General features: G+C 34.3%; 1 protein-coding gene across 7 annotated transcripts in view; it reads right to left on the bottom strand.

Annotated features, from left to right (window-relative positions):
• R3hdm1 (R3H domain containing 1) overlaps positions 1-17,661 on the bottom strand; it is a 94,836-nt gene that overhangs the window by 38,123 nt on the left and 39,052 nt on the right. For 6 of the 7 annotated variants that reach the window (XM_071619225.1, XM_071619222.1, XM_071619224.1 and 3 more), the window contains 2 exons: positions 15,070-15,372; positions 8,231-8,354 (listed from right to left, as the gene is read on the bottom strand). In XM_071619225.1, coding sequence (XP_071475326.1) covers positions 8,231-8,354; positions 15,070-15,372 — 427 coding nt within the window. The remainder of the gene's footprint in view (positions 1-8,230; positions 8,355-15,069; positions 15,373-17,661) is intronic. The other variant, XM_071619221.1, reaches the window with a different exon arrangement.

The raw sequence follows: 17,661 nt of genomic DNA on the forward strand, positions 1-17,661 counted from the left end.
ATATGATTGCTGTTTCAAAACCTTTTTCTATGTAATGCTTCTGCATCTGGTTAATAGAGGTTTTACAAACTATGGGAAGGAAGTATTTAAATAAATTTTCTTAAAATACAGACCTCAAGTTTAGTAATCAAAGAATAATAACTCAAAAGACAAAATATTTTAGGACAAACTTTGTTATCTTCCTGTGATCAGGATGGGATTCTACCTAAAATTCCTTTGTTTTTTCATTTCGAATACTATATAATTATCATTGCCTCAATAGCATCACAAGGTAATGTTAATTGCTAACACTCACTACATTTATTAGGTTTCAGGTACTGTTTTGAGTACTTGCCATAAAAATCAACTCAGTGCTCATATCATGAAACAGGTATAATTATTATCCCTTCTTTGGATAAGAAAATAAAGGCATAAAGAGTTTCATACCTTGCCCAAGGTTACTAGCCTTTATAGTGTAGTTGGGATCTGCACATAGCAGTCTGATTCTAAAATTTTTAGGGACAAATGTTGAAGTAGATAGAGTATTATAGTAATATACAAAGAAGTAGGACCTGACCTTAGATGATAGCTAATGTGAATTTAAGGGCTAAAACCACACCATATTTAAAAGTTTAAATAATCAGCCCACAGTGTCCTCTATCTGTGTGTGGGGGGACTGTCCTACATTTTGCCTACTACTCCCAAGATGCACAGCTTGAGACTTGCACTTCAAAGTTACACTTCCTTATTATAGTTATATTTCACACATATAAAACAGTGGGGAAAGGGAAGAAGAGCTCAAATCATTAAGTATTTAAGGTTCCATGTCCCACAGATTTTTTTTTCCTTTTGTTTCTCAGACTGAGTTATTTACATGTCAATCTCCAATATTCCTCTTTGCCTCAGAAACTGTTTTTGCTCAAAATATTTATTCTGTTGCCAATTCCAGATGAGTCTAAAGAAGAATTCTCTAGCAGAATTTTCACAGATGGTGGCTGTCTTCTCTACAAAGTCAGGATGCTTTGCCAAGAAGTCAGACTTTACACCCCTGGCACGATGCCAGCTTTAACCTGGACATCTTGTGTGCAAGGGGAGCAGTCTGTTTCACAAACGAAGTCTTCAAGTTCTGTGAAGTAATGCCTTTTCCCCATCCACTGAGCAGTTGTACATTCATTCATTTTTACCTTTGATATAAGAAAACCTACCAGGCTTCAACCACAGTGGGAGGGAGTAATCAGGGCCTGAGGAACCTAAGACTGTGGCAATTAAAAGTATAGTTAACATTTGATGCTCTGCATGACTGGTAATCAGGAGGGAAATTTTAGGGGCATTAGGACACATATCTGAGCTCTTCCTTCAAAAGTCTTGATGAGATGTTTGACCACTGTTCCAATAATTTTAGCAAATTATTGCTAAAAGTATATAGTTTCAGAATACACTTTCTAAAAAGTAGGATATTCAAGGTTATTAAAAGATTATTGGGGCTGGACATGGTGGTGCACACCTGTAACCCCAGCAGCTCAGGAGATTGAGACAGGAGGATTTCAAGTTCCAGGTGAGTTTCAGCAATTTAGTGAGGTCCTAAGTAATTTAGTGAGATTGTCTTAAAAAGGGGCTGGCAATGTAGCTCAGTAGCAAAGCGTCCCTGCGTTAAATCCCCAGTACCAAAACCAAACAAAAAAGCCAAACAACTGGATTTCTCTAATGCAAGAAGACTGTAGGACCCAAGATTGGGTTGACTGGCTCAAGTTATTATAATTGTAAGCAAAACTAGAACTATTTAGATGCCAAGCACTAAAAAACTAAAACCAAAAAACTCACCCCCAATATTGTTGTTCAATTCTAATCAAAGATAAGAATTTCACTGTTATTTATGTAAGAAGAAAATCATTAATAATGTAATTTAGTATAAACATAAAGAATCACTAAATTACAGGCATGCCTCAGTATACAATTGCTTAATAAAATTTTATAAGAACTGTTACAAATTCCTCTGAAACTTTGTTTAAACAAAGCAATTTCAGGCTACTGAGGTAGGTTGTTATGGAGTAGCACCTATTAAAGAGACACTTTCATTCAGGTCCCTTATGTAATTATTCAGACAAAAGGAAGAAGGGAAAATAGTTCTGATAGTTTCAAAAGTATAGTCTGAAGACTGCCAAGTATGAGAAAAAGATCCAGTGATCTGGAAAAGAGGGAGAAGGTTGAGGATTAGGAAGGAGAAATAGATTCCTGAAGAATGAAAAGTTCTATTAGGTTACAAAAAAAAAAAAAAAAAGAGTACTTTCAGTATTCTGACATTTAATATATCACCAACTTGGTTACAATGTCAATTATTCTTTCTTAATTAAAAAGTATGTTTCTGTCAAGTGCACCAACTTCTTTGAACAAAGAGAAGCACTGTTTGGTATACAATTTTGATTTTTACAGATATATGAATTCTAGTCAAATAAATAATAATCTCATTTACCAATCCAATAAATAATCTCATGTTAACAACAACAACAACAACGAAAGTATGTTTCTGTATTACAGACTTTAAAAAAATTCTGTGATACAGCTGGATTTAACCTGGAAATTAAAGGAATATAGGATAACTTATATAGAAATGTTTGTCAATCTTGGGAGAATGTATCTATATTGTAGAGCATGCAATACCAATAATAATACCAAATGGAATTAACATCTAGATCTCAACACAGGTGCTTGTTAACCCTACCATTTTCCTTTGGTAAAGGAATGCATAATTGCAATAATATCCCATTTCTTCCAGCACTTTCAGAGGAAAGCACAATCAATTCTGCAAGCTGAGAGAACTAGGACAATATAAATTGATGGCTCAGGCACTTCCCTGGAGGGCCCCAAAGAAAATTCTATTTTAAACTCTATTTCACTTTAACAGAGAAGGGAGCAAGAAAGAAATACAGTGTTCAGCAAAAAAGTAGACTTTAATAGGCTAGTTTTATTTTATATAAGTGACCTGAGCTAGCTTTTGTGTTAAAGGAAAGCATTCTTAATAACAGATTAGATACAATCAGAAAGATAATAGAAGAAATGAAGAATGACTTACAACAGCCATAAATCTAAGGTTATTTCCCTTAATAGTAGTATTAAAATTTTTAAGTCTGAACTTGTACAGGAGCAGTACTGTGAAAGTAGTTGGTTTTTTATTTAAAAAGATGAGCTATTTTGCTAAATCTAAATTTATTTGTAAATTAGAAGAACTATTTCCAAATTATCAAACTCTCAGGCTTATAATCCCAGTCATCTTTCTATTTGTGGCATTATTTTAGTGGGCAGGCAAGTTCAATTAAGGTTAGTTCCCTCAGGCATATTTGGAAGGGGATAGCTGTCATCATACTTCACTATTCTTTCTCCCCATCATTCTCTGTTCTCCTACCTTTGTGCCCAAAATAAACATAAATACAAAACAAAAAACCCCTCAATTCTAATTAAATCAGCTACACAGATGTTTTAATTCTCAGCTGTTTAAATGACTATCCTATTGAACAACTTAAGGAAATCTCCGGGTACTTACCAGATATATTTGGCTCCAGATTTCAGTGGCAGCAGATTAATGGAGAAGGGAAAAGGGAAATAGGTGGATTTGTAGGTATTATAAAATGTCTGATTCTGTGCTGCTCACAATGCTAAGAAATGTTCAAAGAATCAATGAAAACATAAGGCTAGCCAGGGCTACCACCTAGTAACACAAATACAAAATTCTTTTTACCCGGTAATAGTGTCAAATAAAGAAATTATTGACTTTCCTGTAGTCTCTATTTGACACAGCTGAATCTCCTATCAATATGTTCCCTCCTCTGCTCACCTAAAGTGGTATTTCTTCCTTGCTTGCCTTTAAACCCAAGTTGCTCTTAAATTTATGCCCTGCAATTCTGCCAGTGGTCTGCATGTCTTATACTATTTATCCTAAATCATGTTTTCTATAGTGTAGTTCATCAGGATCTGACCATAGTTTGCTGGTAACAAACCTTAATAAATTTGGAATCACATGGTTGAGTTACTGGAAAGCTGACTGAAGGTATAAATTTACTGATATTCTTTATATTTGTCAACTGGTTGCAAAACTAAAACTATATTTAGTTTTACAGAATTATTTTCTCATAGGCATGCAATAATAACCCAGTTTGAAAAAAAAATTGAATTATATCCTTGGCCCAAGTAGCTTCAAATGCATTTAGGTATCTTAGGTCCATTTGAAGGCATGCTTTAATTTATAATGTCCCTAAAAATTTGTGTAGCAATAGGAAAAAGACATATTTGACTTCTGCTAATGAGTTTGGCATGCTTAAGACAATAAACTTTTTTTGATAAGCTCCAAACCATACTGAATCTGGCATTCAAATCTGCTTTGGAAAAGAAATTAAAGCAATAGTTTTCATGAATTTTTAAAAGGTAAATTATATTAAGCCAAGGTTATCACTTAAATTAAATGCTTATTTCTGAGTATAATGCATGATTAAAAGGCAGTTACAATTAATGGAAATTATAAACAAATGTTAATAGCTTAGCATAAAAAAAAAAAAAAAGCAAAAAGCAAAAAGCAAAAAGCAAAAAGCAGTGGAAATCTGAGTAAAAAGAAGCCAGGAAGCAGCTGAAAAAGAGACCGGTTCACTGTGAGAAATGTAAGCCTCTCAGACAGTGCTACGGCCCCGAATCCAACAGCTCAGGAACAAGGCCAATTATAGCAAAATATTAAACATGTATGGTGAAGCTGCAAACTTTTAAAAAGAGTTGTAAGAATGAAAGCAGCTGCCTATAAAAGAACCAGGGCTTCAGAAACCTAAAGTTTTTGCTATAATTACTACCTGCAGAAGAGTTTTTCTATAGCACACCAAACTCCTCACATGCAGTGTACTTTATTGTATTCAAACTACACATTTTAAAGGGTTAAGATAATACATCTACTATTCCAATAGGCAAGTAACATTATCTTCTGAAACAGTTGCTTGTATGACTCTAATTATTGACAGTAAGTTGCTAAGCTGCTGCAAATCAATTCTCTAATATTCATCTTTCTCAACCAGAAATGGCTCACAGGAGATACAGAGAATCATGGAATTTTAGAGTACACAGAGGTTCAATAGACAATACAGTAAAACTCCCTTACTTTTGCAAGTGAGTAAACTAAAACTCAGAGGCTTTAAGTGATACAGCTAACACCAGTTAAAAATGACTAGGAGCCATCAGAATTCTGACTCATAGTTTGCTATTTTTTACACATTATACAATGGACTGTCCAGAATTTCTTCTGTTTCTGTAGATGGGATAACTCAATCTTATTTCAAATGATCATGCTCAGTAGTTTCACATTTTTAATGACTAGTGCATTCATTTCTCAGCAGTTAAATTAATACTATTTCAATTTGGTTTCCTTAATAAGTGGAGATTTATTGTCAGTTAGATCAATGTAACTCTTGTCCACTGGCACACACTTGGCTACCAAAGCATTTTATTCTTGAGAAATCTTTTCAACCTTCTCTCTACCTTCAAAAGGGAAAAAATAATAGAAAATTCGGATTTCTTTTCTACTGCCATACCCTAACCAGCCTAATAATAATTGACTCAGCTGGGTTTGTTAATTTGGGCAAAATTTATTAAAACTCACATATATACATTTAACTATTATTTGTGCCACAGTGAAGAAAATTTGTTCCATGTTTACCAATGCTTTCATTATTTCATTGAATAATTAGTTTCACCCTTTTATGTAATAAAAGAAAACAACATGCTTCTTGATATTTGTAGGGTATGCAAGTGTTGTGTGGCCAAAAAAAAAAAAAAAAAAGTAAAGGATGTGGTAAATTTCTCATTTTAATCAGATTGAGATGGTGAAATAAATACAAGGAGGGGCTGGGGTTGTAGCTCAGTGGTAAAGTGCTCGCCTCGCATGCGGAGGGCACGGGGTTCGATCCTCAGCACCACATAAAAAATAAAATAAAGGCATTGTGTCCAACTAAAAAAAAATTGTTTAAAAAAATAAATACAAGGATTAAAAAAACTCTAAAAAGGAAATGCTATTGTTTAACTATAAAAAATTCCTTAGACTACATCTTTTTATAAGAGTTCAAATTCCTACTAATTCTATAAGAAGATATAATGTAATTATCACCATAGTATCTGCTGGGTAGATTTGCAGGGAAATTTTCTATTATACTTATTAGCATAACAAAAATTCCTCTTAGATAAGAATGCTTTTCTTTTTTATTCTTCAAACTGAATGAGATAAAACTAACTTAAGCTGTAAGAGGCTACTGCATAAAACAACTAAATGGACAAAATTAGTTTAAAAGTGTCACATTATGTCTAAGTTGTAATAGTCAAGCAAAGGGTCCAAAACTATTCAAAGACATGATTCTCTTTTCTGTGCCTGCATTATCTGACTTATTGTTTCCTTTCCTTTTTTTATAAGTAGGCATAGAGAAAACATCACAATTAAAAACATCACCGACAATATGCATATGCTAAAATATCAGACATTTTGGTTATTGTCTAGGAATTTGTAATCATTTTCCATTAAGTGAAAAATTCTTTTGCAGAGATGCATTTGCACTAGCACATTAGTCCCAATTTATGATTAAAAATTTTTATTTTGTAGGCAGTTTGATAATGAAAAGGATTAAAGATCTTGCCATGGAAAAGAACAAAACTACAATATAGGAAAAAAAATAGTTGCTTGCCTCATTAACAGCTTACAGTAGTGAACTGAATTAATTTGTCAAACAAAAGGTGCTAGCATGAGGATAAATTTCTTTTCTTTTTTTAAATATCATGACATCAATTGTAATCAATGTTAGTTTTAGAAGAAAAATCAGACAAAAATATTAAAGAAAAGTCAATCATCTGAGGTCCAGGAAAGTTTAGAAAATAATTTCTATTAGAACAAAACAACAATGTATGTAAAGCATGAGCAGTATCATGACCAATGGTACCATGTATAAAAAAACAATTTTTGATATCTTTTGAAATTAGAATATATGCTAATTTATATTATTTGACATGGGCTGTATTATTAAGCTTCAGGTAAACCTTAAACTAAAAAGAGTCATATTTGAGACAGAGAACACATTCTCACTTGGCTAAAATGGCCTGTTAGTACTCAACATCCTTTGGAAAACATTTGTCACACATACAATACAAGGCTAATAATACACAGAAAAGGGAAGAACTTGCATACTAGGTACAAGACCACTCCCAGAGGAAACAGGTTAAGGATGTGAAAGTTCTGCTGCAGAATTATGCTAAGTATGGTTTTCATCTGATAAAGGAAGTTGATGAATCATAATGATCACAGGAGCCTGCACCCCTAAGAAGTAAGAGTACTTCTCACCAGATGGGCCAGGCAGAGATGTTTCTCCTGAAGTGGAGATAAGCCTCAGAGTCATACATAATTTCAAGAGCAGCAAACTCCTCAGAGGAGGTGATGGTGCCTCCATGAGTCACACTTGCATAGTTTGAGGACCTTCAATAGTTACAAACAGCTAGAAATTCTCTAAAGAGACTAACAATAAAATTCTACTTCAACCCCATAGAGTTATGAAAGCCCAGATAAATACCTTATTAAACAATTGGGACATAAGAATACAACTAGTGTGAAGCATATTTTTACACTAATATTATAGCTGTTTTCACTGAAGCCTTGAAGAAAATTTGAAAGAGGGCAAAAGGAAAAGAATGCTGAATTTAAATATATATTGTATGTCTAGTATTAGACTGAATTTGTTTTCTTTTTCTATATAATCAAGAACTGAAAAAAATACACTGAAAATACACATAGAAACATTCCTTTAAGGCATTTTTAATGAGACTAAGATAATAAAATATCATCCCTCAGCTAGAGTTCTCAATCAAATTTAGGTGGTCTTGGTCTTTGTTTCTGGTTAGTCCTTAAGAAGACATTTTGCATTGCCTTGCCTCTCTTTGCTGTTTTGAGGCTGTAGAGGGCTTCTATTACCATAGCAGTGAGGACTAGGCAGCTGCACACCACATTCTTAGCCTGGCAGAACCTTCCCATTGTGGCTCTCATCCCTTTAGAATACAAATCTGACAGTGTGCTGGTTTCTGGAGACTTCTAAGATATGTTCACTATTTAAATCTCACTGGCTTACATACTCATATTATGCACATATTTAGATCCTTGAATGTGATAGTATCTTAATTAATTTTGAAATTTGATGAAAAAAAGCAATATCCACAGCTAAGAATGCATGACATCAGAAATGTGACTCACCTGTCTGCTGTGCAGGCTGTGGCAGTGGTTGGTTTAGATGTGAACTGTAATGGACAGAAGGGACAGGGCGGTACTGAGGCTGATTGGAGTGATAGTGGCCTGGAGCACAATAACAGGCTGGCATCTAGGATTATAAACATTGAGGACAAAAATCAATTTCACTTGCAAATTTCCCCCACCCTTGTGAGGAACATTAGAGTATTTGAATAATAATTCTTTCCAGCCATCAATCATCTGAAATCTGATTTTCTAATTTTTACATTTAATGGAAAAAGTTAAAAAATTCAAACATACAGTATACACTAATGTGCCCACCAATCATATTTGAATATTTTTGCCATTATTTATTTCAGATTTCCCTCTTTTTTAAAGCCAAATACTACTGAAATAACAGGATCTTGTAAGTTGCTGAGGCTGCCTTTGAACTTGTGATCCTGCTGCCTCAGCCTCCTGATTCGCTGGAATTACAGGTATGTGCCACCATGCCTGGCTATAGTTCTATAAATGTCTTAAACTTTTACTATATATCTACAATCTATACATATATTGTTGAGTGTTTAAAAATGTTAATTTGTGGTACTTTACTATATACAACTTCATGAAACTTATTTTGCGATTAAAATCATTTATGAAACTTATCTTCGTTGAAACATGTACTGTTAGCTCAGTTAACTGCTGAATATCATTCACTGCATAAATAAACCAGTTTATCCACTTCCATACCAATACACTATTGCACATGTCACGTCTTACTTTTCCTCACATTTCCTTTGATTTATTGATTTATTTTTCCTTTCAGAGCTATTCATATCAGTTGTGAATTTCTCTTAATTTGACCTAGGATGAGGTGAAGAATAAATAAATAATTCAGTGGAGCGTAAATAGGCTCATTTTAGAGAGGTCACAGGCTTCCTCAGGTTCTGTTCTTTTGATTAGATGACTTCTAAGAAGATCAGAGATCTATGGCAATCTTAAAGGGTACCCATCTCATCTGAAAACCAGCCAAGCATAAAATTCCTCTACTGGTTGTAGTCTTGAGAATCTCCAAAGTTCATGGCAGTTTTCCTGTCTATGATACACTAGAATAGATGTTAATATATATGGGATCTCTTCATTTATTTTTTTTCCTGGAAGTATCAGCAAGTAACTGGTAAAACCTGAAATCATCTTATTCACTATTATGCTTTCTTTTATTCCTTGTAATTAAAAAAAGACATCATATTTATTTAGTTGTAGTTGGACACAATATCTTTATTTATTTATTTTATGTGGTGCTGGGGATCGAACCCAATTCCTCACGTATGCGAGGCAAGCGCTCAACCACTGAGCTACAATCCTAGCCCCAAGACATCACTTTTTAAGGCAAAAATTGTAACATTATTTTTGTTTTTACAATGTATACAGATGCAATATATATGACAACAATAACAAAAGATAAAGAGAGGGTAAATGTTATTATACTGTACATGACTGCTATACTTTCAAAAGTCACTTGAGGTAGACTTTGGTAAACTAAAGGCACATGTCCCTACAAAAACAAACATTCACAAGTTTCATAGGGATGTAGATAAAAAGACAGAAAATGGAATATTTAAAGCTCAAATCAAAAGGCAGGAAAAGAAACAAATAGAAATAAGATATATATAGGAAATGGAAAACGAATAGCAACATGGTATATCTAACTATGTCAATAAAAATGTTAAATCTAAAGGGTCTAGTAATACTTCCATAGTTGGGTTTTAGATTTTTATCCATTGGGATAAAAATCTAAAACCCAACTATGAAATAGACATAAGACAAGCTTTAAGTGAAAGGCTGGAAATAAAAGTATAGAGAAGAGGACACATCATTTAAATGCTACTTGAAGAAAAGCTTATGTCATATTATCTTCAATCTCAGGTAAAACAGAATGCAAAACAAGAAATACTAAAGAGAAAAACATTTCAAAATGATACGAGTTTATTTATCAGGAAGATATAATAAAAATAAGTTGCCTGACACAGATTCAAATACTACAAAAAATGGACAAAATTTAATGGAGAAACAAATTTAAAACAAAAAACAATATGAAAAAAATGAACAATTTAAGTACATATAAAAACATGATGTTTATTAAGAGTGGAAGACTTAAGATGGCAATGATGTCCGAAGAGATCTGTATGTTCAGGATTATATCAATCAAAATTCCAATGGCCTTGTTTGCAGAAATAGAAGTTTGTTTTGAAATTCATGGGGAAATACAAGAGACCTGAAAGTCAAAATAATCTTGAAAAAGAGCAAACTTGGAAGACACATAATTTCCATTTAAAAAAATTAATGTATTAATGATATGAAGACAAAAATATAGAATAATGAAGTAGAGTCAAAACAAAACACAAAAGCCCCTTATAGCTGGGCACAGTGGCACACGCCTGTAATCCCAGCAGCTTGGGAGGCTGAGGCAGGAGGATCTCAAGTTCAAAGCCAGCCTCAGCAAAGTGAGGTGCTAAGCAACTCAGTGAGACTCTGTCTCTAAATACAAAATAAGGCTGAGGATGTGGTTCAATGACTCAGTGGCTCTGAGTTCAACCCCTGGTACCTACCCCACTCCCCAAAACCCTTACATTCAAGGTCTATTGATATTCAACGAAGTACCAAGACTCTTCAAGGGGAAAAGCAAAGTGCCCTCAACAAATTATGACGGAATAATCAAATAATCACACAAATACTTTACAAAAGAATGAGGGGTGCCCTTACTTCATAACACAAAAATTAACTCAACATGGATACATGACCTGAATACAGGAGCTAAAGTCATAAACTTCTTAGGAGAAAACATAGTCAAAAATCTGCACGGCCTTGTTTTGGGAATGGATTCTTAGATATGCTATTGAAAGTGAGCAACAAAAGAAAATACAGATGATGTAGACTTTATTAAAATTAAAAACTTCTGTACATCAAAGAATGTAATCAACAAAGTGAAAAGACAACTTTATAGAATGGGTAAAAATATTTGCAAATCATACATCTAATAAAGGTCCTAATGTCCAGAACTCGTAAAGATTTATTATAATTACACAACATAGAGATCAACATAGGCTATACAATGATTCCAAAGATATTGAAAGTATGATATAAGGGGGATATTAGGAACAACTTTATGCCAAAAAATTTGTAACATAAATGAAATGGACTCAAATTATCAAATCTGATCCAAAGAGAAACAGGAAATTGTAATAGCTCTAAGAAATTCAATCTGAAATTTAAAAATTTTCTTTGCAAAAAGCTTCAGGCACAGATGATTCAATGATGAATTCTAACAAAAAATTTAAGAAGAAATAGCAAGAGCCCGACCCCACCGTATGTAGATCGTAGCCAACTTTTTCTTCTATCAGACGGCGTGTCTCTGATTTGATATCAAGCTCCTTGATCCATTTTGAATTCACTTTTGTGCATGGCGAGAGAAAGGGATTCAGTTTCATTTTGTTGCATATGGATTTCCAGTTTTCCCAGCACCATTTGTTGAAGATGCTATCCTTCCTCCATTGCATGCTTTTAGACCCTTTATCAAATATAAGATAGTTGTAGTTTTGTGGATTGGTTTCTGTGTCCTCTATTCTGTACCATTGGTCCACCCGCCTGTTTTGGTACCAGTACCATGCTGTTTTTGTTACTATTGCTCTGTAATATAGTTTGAAGTCTGGTATCGCTATACCGCCTGATTCACATTTCCTGCTTAGCATTGTTTTTGCTATTCTGGGTCTTTTATTTTTCCATATGAATTTCATGATTGCTTTCTCTATTTCTACAAGAAATGCCGTTGGGATTTTGATTGGCATTGCATTATAGCACAAAAGTTAATAACTAGAATCAACAAATGGGACTTACTCAAACTAAAAAGTTTTTTCTCAGCAAAAGAAACAATAAGAGAGGTAAATAGAGAGCCTACATCCTGGGAACAAATCTTTACTCCTCACACTTCAGATAGAGCCCTAATATCCAGAGTATACAAAGAACTCAAAAAATTAGACAATAAGAGAACAAACAACCCAATCAACAAATGGGCCAAGGACCTGAACAGACACTTCTCAGAGGAGGACATACAATCAATCAACAAGTACATGAAAAAATGCTCACCATCTCTAGCAGTCAGAGAAATGCAAATCAAAACCACCCTAAGATACCATCTCACTCCAGTTAGATTGGCAGCCATTATGAAGTCAAACAACAACAAGTGCTGGCGAGGATGTGGGGAAAAGGGTACACTTGTACATTGCTGGTGGGACTGCAAATTGGTGCAGCCAATTTGGAAAGCAGTATGGAGATTCCTTGGAAAGCTGGGAATGGAGCCACCATTTGACCCAGCTATTCCCCTTCTCGGTCTATTCCCTAAAGACCTAAAAAGAGCATGCTACAGGGACACTGCTACATTGATGTTCATAGCAGCACAATTCACAATAGCTAGACTGTGGAACCAACCTAGATGCCCTTCAATGGATGAATGGATAAAAAAAATGTGGCATTTATACACAATGGAGTATTACTTTGCATTAAAAAATGACAAAATCATAGAATTTACAGGGAAATGGATGGCATTAGAGCAGATTATGCTAAGTGAAGCTAGCCAATCCCTAAAAAACAAATGCCAAATGTCTTCTTTGATATAAGGAGAGTAACTAAGAACAGAGTAGGGTTGAAGAGCATGAGAAGAAGATTAACATTAAACAGGGATGAGAGGTGGGAGGGAAATGGAGAGAGAAGGGAAAAAGCATGGAAACGGAAGGAGACCCTTAGAGTTATACAAAAGTACATACAAGAGGAAGTGAGGGGAAGGGGAAAAATAATACAAGGGGGACAAACGAATGTCAGTAGAGGGGGCAGAGAGAGAAGAGGGGAGGGGAGGGGAGGGGGGGGGTGATAGTAGAGGATAGGAAAGGCAGCAGAATACAACAGACACTAGTATGGCAATATGTAAATCAATGGATGTGTAACTGATGTGATTCTGCAATCTGTATATGGGGTAAAAATGGGAGCTCATAACCCACTTGAATCAAATTGTGAAATATGATATATCAAGAACTATGTAATGTTTTGAACAGCCAACAATAAAAAATTAAAAAAAAAAAAAAAAAGAAGAAATAGCAAAATTCACACACAAATTCCTACAGAAAATAAAGGAGGGAGAATAATGCCTCACTCATTTTGAGGCCAGTATGGTACCACCCTGATGATAAAACCAGAGACATTATAAACAACTATAGACTAATATCCTTCATCAACACAGATGCAAAAGTACTTTATACTAAAAAATTTACTCAGCAAAATATAAAAAGAATACTCTACCATGACTAAATGGGTCTGCTCCAGAAATTAAAAGTAAGTTAAACATTGAAAAGTTAGTCAACCTCAACAATTGAATATTTCAAAACAGTAGAGAGGATAATGACTGTTCCCAACAAAAAGAAATAATAAAATATCTGAGGGTGCAGATATGCCAATTGCCCTGATCTGCTCATTACATACTGTATAAATGTATTGAAATGCCACATTGTACCCCAGAAATAAGTACAAATATGTTATTTCAAAATAAAAAAATTTAAAATAACCAATTAAAACAATTCACCATATTCACAGAATTAAAGGAGAGAAATCACAAGATTATCTCAGTAGATACCAAAAATCACTCCAAAAAATTTAATACTCTTTCATGGTGAAGAGTCTTAACAAATTAGGAATAAAAGGGAACTTCTTCAACTTAACAGAATATGTTTAAAAAGCTTGCAGATAAAACCACACTTAATGATGAAAGCCTGCATTCCTTCCCCCTATGATTGAAAGCAAGGCAAGAATATGTACTTTCAAAACTTCTATTCAAGTTGGGAGTGGTGGCATAAACCTGTAATCTCAGTGGCCTGGGAGGCTGACGCAGAAGGATGGCAAGTTCAAAGCCAGTCTTAGCAACTTAGTTAGATCCTGTCTCAAAATCAAAAATAAAAAAGGGCTGTGGTTTAGTGATTCATCACCCTTGGGTTCAATCCCTGGTACCAAAACAACAACAACCCCCTGCCCCCCAAACCTTTACTCAATATTATATTGGAGTATCTCCCTTGTCAATGAGGCAAGAAGAAGAAAAAACAACAGGCATACAGATTGGAAAAGATCATAGAAATAATCTTGGGTGTAGAAAATTCTAAGCTGTCTACAAAAAAACCTACTAGAATAACTGAATACAAAGGCCACAGGAGAGCAGGTGTAGCTCAATGGTGGAGCCTAGCATATGGGAGGCTGTGGGTTGGACCTGCAGTACTGCAATACAAAACAAAACCACAGGATACAAGATCAACTTATTCTTATATTCGAGATACTAGCAATTAACAAACAGAAAATTTAAAAACAATTCTCTTTAGAATAGCATTTAAAAACATGAAAATAAAAACTGTATAAAGAAAACACTAAAATACTGATGAGAAAAATTAAGATCTTAATTAAGAGACATTATTTGTTCCTCTATTGGAAGTATCAGTATTGTTAAAACATTAATTCTCCCCAGAAATGGTCTCTTCTTTTTGAAATGCTATTTACATTTATTGTGTTTTCCTTAAGCTAATTAAAAACAAACAAATACACACATACCTCTCTCAGGATCAGAAGGAAATTCAAAGATTATGTAGCTAAACTCACCAACATTTACCTGTCAATGTGGGTGTCCAACATGTGCTTAACTGTCCCCAGATGGGAGAAGATAAGTTTATATACTGTCACAAATTCTTTCATGAGAATTTAAAATCAGGTCTTTGAAGTGAAAACTGATCATAAATGAGAGGCTCCAATAAGAAAGAAAAGATGAAAAATCAATGTACCTGTGGTGAGGGCTGCTGGATATATCCCTGCTGTTGGAGCACAGGTTGGCTGACAGGATGACCAGAGGCAGAATAGCCAGCAGTAGGGACTGGCTGCCCAGGTGGTATGGGGGGAGGAGGAGGAGGTGGTGGTGGAGGAGGAGGAGGATGTGGTGGGGGTGCTGCTGTCACAATAAATCCAGACTGCTGTGGAGACTGAAGAACAACAGTGGACTGGTACATGGTGGCATGAGGATCAGAACCATCAGCAGATGTCTGGCGGGCAAGACTCATGTGGCTGAACTGAGAACCAAGGTTATCCTGCTAAAAAAGGGAAAAGTTTGCAATTAATAAGCCTTTTACACATGGTCCGAGCTAATCCATGAAAAGTATTTTACATAAAAAAGAAAAAAACTTCTATATAAAAAAAGTATCTTATACATTTTTAACTGAGTTGCAATAGTATATATTATGGACATCAAACACATCTACAACAGATCTGATTTAACAGAAGAGCACTTTCAAGAACATGAGAACTCTTAAAGCGGAAGGCAGGGCTATTATAATGGCATTATTACAGTTATTTATAAAATATAGCTAATGAGAGCATGCAGAAAAGATCAAAAAATGAAAAGATATTTATTTAAATAGATTAAATACATATTAGTATTTTTAAGTAAAATTGGACATTTTTATATTATACATTTTCTGAAAGTACTTCAAAGACCAGGTAAAGAATAAAGTGATGAATACTTTTTCCTAGAAGGCAAGACTCCAGTTCTGTGCATTTCTGTACCACAACAATCAAAATCCAATCACCCAGCCCCTCTCTCTAATCTCTTTGATAATAATTTGGTCTTCCATTCTATTCTTCCCTAGTGTCACTAAAGTTAAATGTTACATAAGTGTAATCCAAATGACAGTTTATGCTGCTTCTGCACTCACCCAAGACATTATTATGATTTATGTGTCATCTGACGCATCAGTGTTAAGGACCACCTTCTACTGGTCTAGAAAAATACCACTAAAATAGTATGATGTTTAAATAGAATTATCCTTCTTCCAGGGAGCCACAGATAACAATATATACCTCATTTTATTACAAAGTCAATCCTGAAAAAAAGTGATTTACAAAATTGTGGCAACTGAGTTGCCAAATTAAAGCTGACATATTTGCAGTTTCTAGTCTGATGGTTTTTAGAAGTAAATTAATGCTATGGAGAAGAAAAAGGATTGCAAAAGGGGAACCTGATTTCAATAATTGAAAATACATAGTTTTACTCTTCCCAAGTACTCTAGTGCCATCACACTAATTCAGTGAATGGATTTGATAGGAAAGAGCATACCTACTGAACATACTTGTTAGCTATACTTAAATAAGTAATATGGTAAAGTATTCTTAAATGAGATACCATTTACAACAATGTCAGAGACACATTGAAAAGTCATTTTCTAATTCTAGTGAAAATTTCCAAAACATGTTTGAGGCTTTTTGCTACTCTTTTCTGAATATTTTTAACACTATAAAAATTTCTTTTTTTTCACACTGGAAGTAACTTTTGGAAATAATTTAGAGCTAAGGCTGGTAAATAAGGTTGTCCTAGCTCCAAACAAAGTCACCACCAACAAAACAAAATGTTTCCAAAAAGAGTTGGGGATGATAGTCAGATATAGTTTGTAATCTGACTTGAAATACAATTTCAAAATGTGATGGTCAATATAGTCTAAAAAATAGCAGTATTACTGCAAAAAAATATTAAGGCTGTTAGTAATTTCATTTTAAGGAAAGGAAACTAATGTTTACTTAAAATATACTTCATGCTAGGCATTATGCAGAAGGTACTTTACATTGCTGCTTCAGGGTCACAGCTAATGTGGCAGTGTACTCTATACACTGAGAGGTATAATTTGGGGGCAGACTTTGGATTAAAGGAGGTCCCATTACTTTATAGTTAGAAATAAAGTATCTAGAGATCTTCAGGAAGATACTTAGAAGAGGTCCTCTGAAGCTCTAAGCTATAATTTATTCTAATAACTGGTACTGAATCTTCTGGACTCATAACACTGGGGACAGAATAGAAAATCTGAATCCAGATAAAACCTGCCATCCTACAACTGCACAGATTCTACACTGATCTCTAAGAGAAACAAAGCTAAAACATTTTAGAACTAGAATAGTCAATCTGAAAATTATCTCATTATGAAAAAGTAGGAAAATATTAGAGTTTAAATTATCATTATAATAGGCCAATATTACCACTATTTTATGGAAAAGAATTATTACTAACAGATTAGAAAACACTTCTTTTAGTACAAATGCACCCCCCTGACACTAAGAAAAATCACAAAATGTCATAATACACTGATCCCATTCCTGAGCATTTATCACATATCCAACATAAAGAAACAACACAGGAGGTGAATAGAGATATAGTACCACGGAATATTGCTGGGTGGGTGAGACTGGCAGGAGCGGGGGTGGGTAAGGGGCTGTAGAGCACTGAACAGGCTGAGCAGAGGACTGCAGAGGACGAACAGGCTAAAGAATAATAGGTCGGCAAACAATGTTAATGTCAGAATAAAATGCTAGAAGAATTGCATTAAATGGAAATT

This window comes from Marmota flaviventris, chromosome 11, assembly GCF_047511675.1.
Source record: "Marmota flaviventris isolate mMarFla1 chromosome 11, mMarFla1.hap1, whole genome shotgun sequence".
Taxonomy (NCBI): Eukaryota; Metazoa; Chordata; class Mammalia; order Rodentia; family Sciuridae; genus Marmota; species Marmota flaviventris.